General features: G+C 26.8%; 1 protein-coding gene across 6 annotated transcripts in view; it reads right to left on the bottom strand.

Annotated features, from left to right (window-relative positions):
* Nucleotides 1-1116: 1116 nt before the first annotated feature.
* The window catches only part of LOC142319125 (uncharacterized), a 223095-nt gene continuing 218211 nt past the window's right edge, over nt 1117-6000 (bottom strand). For all 6 annotated transcript variants that reach the window (XM_075356059.1, XM_075356060.1, XM_075356062.1 and 3 more), the window contains 3 exons: nt 4893-5066; nt 2489-2633; nt 1117-1581 (listed from right to left, as the gene is read on the bottom strand). In XM_075356059.1, the coding sequence (XP_075212174.1) occupies nt 1553-1581; nt 2489-2633; nt 4893-5066 (348 nt within the window). In that variant the 3' untranslated portion in view covers nt 1117-1552. The remainder of the gene's footprint in view (nt 1582-2488; nt 2634-4892; nt 5067-6000) is intronic.

Here is a 6000-nt window from a genome sequence, read left to right as displayed (position 1 = left end):
AATAAATAAATAAATAAATAAATAAATAAATAAATAAATAAAAGATTAGAATGATTAGAATTGTACAGAAAGCTCTTCAACCTTAGCAAATACTTAAATTTGGTTACTTATTATCAGAAATACCACTGATTATTTACCTTCATTATCAGAAATACTACCTTCAATGTCCTTTTAGAAGGTCATTTTAAAAACTTTTGTTTAATTAAACCTTCCATGTATGATCTTTGAAAATAGATTTAATTTGAATATAGACTTTTTTAAACAATGCTGACAATAAAAAATAATTTACATATATTTTATAAAATATAGTCAAATATGACAGCTTAAAATATAACAAACCAGATGATTTGTGTTAAACATAAATTAAGTGTATATAATGATGTAATCCCATGATAAAAGTGTCTAAACAGGTTTTAGTGATTACTTGCTGTTAAAAAATAGAAAAAAAATGTTACAAAACTCTTACTAGCCTGATTTCATTGTTTATTGTATATCTATTGTCTATTACATATATTTAACATGTATTTTTTTTTAACAAAATTCTAAATTAATAACAGATTCTGATAATCGTAGTGTCTAACCTTTTTTGATACAATTATCATTTTGTTTTTATTTTATATATATTTCAGTTTTATTTGTATTAACAGAAATTTTTATTTTTTGAGCAGAAAAATTGTGATATCTGTGAGACTCTTATCATATGGTTTACAATTTCATTGTAATTTTTTTTAATATAAAAAAAGTTTAAATTGATTAATCTTCAGACAGAGTTTGACAATGATTTTCTTATCAAAACTGCTGTGGAAGCAAATTTTAAGTAGATTTCTTAAAATATTAGTATAGTACTGTATGTGGTGGCTAACCAAAGCATATTTATGGATTTAAAAATTATATATATTATTATATTTAAAAAGTATATATTATTAAGAATGTTTAATTTTTATTTTAATTGTTGAATACATATATTATACTACATATGGAATAATTTTAATTTCTTGATGGATTGAGGTTTGATTAATTTGAGGTTTTTTAATTTGAGGGTAACCTTCAAAAGTCTTTTGATTACAAATAAGTATTGAAATCAGATAAGAAACATTATTGGATTCTGTACTGTAGTGGATAGTTGAATTTTACTTTTATTTAATATAATTAGTACAGAGAGAGATATGGCAGCAATAAAGAAAACACACACACACATGCACACACATTTTTACATTAACAAAATGTTGCCACAGATATAGAAGAGGACTTTTGTTCACTTACCCTTTAGTCATTTAAATCTATAATAGCCAATGAGAGCAAGCCTCTTTAGTTACATTTTCTTTTAGTTCAGGTAGTCTTTAATTTATTTCCTGCTAGCAATTCTTTGAATAGACTAATGAGTATAATTATATTTATTGACCTATAATTATATTTATTGACCTATTTTTTCAATTTTTTAATAATTTATTAAGCTGTTACAACTACATCTTTAATCACACTTAGTCAACCGTTAATTAATATAATTAAAATATAATTAAAACAAAGTGCAAGAGACATTGTTCAACCATCATCAAATCGCCGTAATTGAGTTAGCACCATCTGAAAAAAGTGTATAAAACATACATTAACTAACAGTAGATTACATTTAAACACAAAAATATTATTAAAATACACAGTTAATAAGGCTTAATACACGGTTAATAAGTGCTACGGATATATTAAGGAAATGCAAGTAAAAAAAAATAACATATCAGATAAATAAATTCAGAGAAATAGTACACAACACAGAAATTCTTGTGGTAGAAGAGAATTGCCCACAAATTGCCCACACAGTGAAATAAGTTGCAAACCATATTTACAGCATAAATAGTTGGAAGCTTGAACCACCATGAAAGATATATTAAAAAAATGACTAGTTTTAGAAATTTAAAGCATTTTACTAAAATAAAAAGGATGAAATAAAATTTACATATAAAATTTACATAAATAGATTTTATGTAAATAGATTTTTATTTTACAACTCATTAAGTGCTTTTAACAATGCATATTAAAAAATTATTTCCTTTTTACACCTTTATCTCTGTAATGTAGCTGACATAAGAAAGGTTGTGTTACAAAAAAAAGTTGGCAATATCTCAAGAAATTGTGAGAGGTTGGCATTAAATTGTGAAATCATGTCTTCAACTTATCAGTACTTGTAATTTGAAAATATTGTTTTCTTGTTGTGCATTTTCCAAAGCTGCAATACCATATTACTGTGTCAGTAATGTAGAGAAATATGTAACTTATAGATAAGTGAATACAATTATGTAATTTTTAAACATGCATTACGTACTTGCTACACATAAATATTTATTTACATATACTCTATACAAACTGGATATGCAAAAATCAAGATTTTTTTAGAATAAACTATTTTATCTCTAATAAATCATTGATATTATATAGAGATGGGAAAAAGTGATTAGAGATTGTACAGTTATTGTGAAATGTAACTGTATCATACCTGAGTTATTGATGGAGGAGTTAGCCGTGTCATTATGAGTCTGTTGATCAGGAGATTCATTTATATTTTTGGTGTTTGAGTTCAGTCGAGTGGGCACTTCATCCAGATGCTGTTCTCTATCTTGTTCAACAGCCCAATTATCAGCCTGAGAAAATTTAACTCATAATTAACATCTACCAGCACATCATCAATCATGATTTATTACAATGTAACATTTTATTTTATTATAGACAATTATTAAATTAGTTTTAGATGCTTAATTTTTGATTGAGGAATATTATTTTCATTGCTTTTTATTTTAAGATAATAAATGTCAATTATTTAGAATATGGTAAGGTAATTCTGTCTAACGTAATTACCAATTACTAAAACAAATTATTGTGTATTTGTGAAAGTGATTCAGACTAAATAATAGTGTTTATATTATTTTTTGCCTTAAGTGGTTACTAAAACAAATTATTGTGTATTTGTGAAAGTGATTCAGACTAAATAATAGTGTTTATATTATTTTTTGCCTTAAGTGGTTGAGTTTGGTTTTAGTAAATCACAAGAATAATCTGAACAGTATGTGCACCTTAGTTTTCTATATTATTATTTTTAGTAATATTATACACTGTGAAAGTTAGAAAAAAGCTGGCACAAAAATATTTATCAAGTTTAAACAGAATTTACACTTCCAAGATTAAATTGATATAAATACACAATTCTTCCAATTAATTTTTCTGTAATTTAAAAAAAACTCTACTGTAAAAAAAAAAATATTAGGTAAAAAAATTACAACATAAGTAAATTCAATTTTAGTTATTAGATGTTTACATGATTATAAATGGCACACAAACATAAACACACAGCACAGTGGTTTAGAAAAATTAGCTGATTTATAGGTAAAAAATAAATATTTTACAAGGGTGGATAAAATAAAAGTGAGAATTTCCATTTTGAACAAAACGAGCTGTTACTTCAAGATGTGTCAGGTGGGATGTCAGGAGTGGGCATAGTGGCCAGCCATCCTTGTAAGATCCTGTCAATAGATCGTAATCGTAAGTAATGTCTGAGAAAGTGAACTTCTTTCTGTTACATATTCCATTATCAGATTTCTCATTCATAAGGGCATAAAACACTTCATAATATTCTGTGGAAACACTTTCAAGGCCATGTAATTTAGCATGGCATAAGAAATTCATGCAGGGCAATGAAGCTTACAAATGAAAAGAATAAGAATATTTGTCACTCCATTGACATTCCATGGTTTTTGAAATTATTATTTCAATAGTTAATATTTATAAATTATTATTTCCATGGTAATAACGCCAATTTATATAAGAAGTGGTCCTTTTCTATGAAAAAATAAGGCCTCATACAGCAGCTGTCACAAGCAAAATTGAAGGAAATGAGATGAACACAATTCAATGTCCTCCATATTAATCTGTCCTCCAGATTAATCACCATCCAATTTTCATCTCTTTGGACCAATCAAAGAAGTTCTGGGAGACCAACAATGGGGTGGTACATCAAAAAGGAAAAATCTACTGGGAAAAAGCATTTCAAATGAAGAAACGATATAGAAAAATGATGTAAACTTGTTTTCGCTTTTAGTGCAAATAAAGAATTTTTAAATGAAAAGTCGTGTTTATATATTTGATCCACCCTTATACTGAAAATGGGTTTTATTTTTTGAGAGTAACAAATGGTGAACAACATTATGTATTATTTACGTATGCAATTTTTTAAGAGCCCAGTATGATGATTTCTTGACTTATTACTAAACTTTCCTTTATGTATATGTAGCCAGGAAAGTAAAAATGTTACAGAAAACATTTTTTTCTTAAAAAAATGAAAAAATAAAAAAGATTATACATAACTTCAGAAATAATCAATAAAAAGTAAATAATATAAATACGTTTTTCTTTATGGAATTATTTAAGAATTAGACTTAGAATAAATATTTTTATTTCTGCCTTTCATTTTCTTTTGAAATGTTTCTATATTCAAAATACTTTAATTTACTTTAAATAAAATGGGTTTAAATAAAATGTGTACATTTGTGTCTTGAAATTAATAAAATGTAGTCATTTCATGAAAGACAATAATTAGCACATAAAATAATCATGGTACATAGGTGCACAATTGACTTTAGTGCAGGGAAAGAAGAAAGTAAGATTAAACATTCAGTAATTAATACAAATATAAAAGAGTAATATTCTGGAAAATGAAGATGTGGAAATGAGAGTCCATTATCAGAGGCTGAACCACAATTTATAATTCCTGTAAATTAACAAAGCTGAGTAACTGAATGTAATTTCATTAAATGATGTTGGCATTCAATGGGTAAAAATCACAGCAGATAATTTTACTTAAGTAAATGAAAATCAATTGTGGAATGTGATAAATAAAATACACATACATCACATATTGCATCAAAGGTGGCTGTTGAAGCAGTATTGTTGCCAATATTATTTTTCTTATGTAAGTGATTATCAATGCTGTTGCCACAAATGACATCAAAAGCTGCTCCAGTCATCAAAACATTTTCTTCACTACCACAACAAACACCAGCATTTTCCACATGATTAAGTTCCTGAAAAAAATTTATAAATTAATTTATGTGAGAAAGGGATCTGTGAAGATCTAAATAACTTACATGAAGATTTTTAATAATCAATAAATAACAAATGCCAGATGAAAAAATGTCTAGCCTGTAATACAATGATATTAACACAGAATACTCAATGCAAGAAGTATGACAATTTTGATTCTGGAATGAACTTTTAAATATAGTGTATTTTGAACTGGGCTTTAGTAGCTATTGTTGTCCTAAAAACACTCTTTTGTAAATTATACTGCTTAAATGATGCTCTCATTTATAGAAGCAGATGTGGAACTTTTTTTCTGGAAGTCTTGCGTTCTTTTATTATTATGGTGGATATTAGCAATTTTTCAATAAATAATGGTTAAAACATAATTTCAATAAATAATGACAAAATGAAAGCACAGTCTTTCATTTTGGAACAGTGAGAAATTCCTACGGCTATTCACTAAAAAAATTTCTTAGTGAGAAATCATAACTATTCACTAACTCGGGTGAATAGCCATTATGACTTGTTACAGTAAAATATTTCTTGGCTGAGATTACCTCATGATGAGTGTACTATGGCTAGGAGCATAATCATTATAGTCTACTTGTCTAGTCTTTTCCTCTGAACAGAATATCACTTATTTCATCAACCACATTTATTTATCTGTCAGACCATAAATTTCACACCCTATTCACATTTGCATCTATCATTTTGGGTTTGGTCGTCCACTTCTGAGTCGTCACTCATATCTCATCTATCTTTGAATTTTTTATGCCACCAAATGGTTATGGCTTTTTTAAAGTAACCACATATGCTATTTGGAAAATGATGATTTTCATGAAAAACGTTTTGTTTATACTCTACCCTAAATGTCAATCACTCACATTTTCATAGTCATAGTTCAAATGCGCTTATTATTGTTTTTGCAACAGAACA

Source organism: Lycorma delicatula, chromosome 2 (assembly GCF_047948215.1).
Source record: "Lycorma delicatula isolate Av1 chromosome 2, ASM4794821v1, whole genome shotgun sequence".
Classification (NCBI taxonomy): domain Eukaryota; kingdom Metazoa; phylum Arthropoda; class Insecta; order Hemiptera; family Fulgoridae; genus Lycorma; species Lycorma delicatula.
This window is presented reverse-complemented; position numbering and strand designations above follow the sequence as displayed.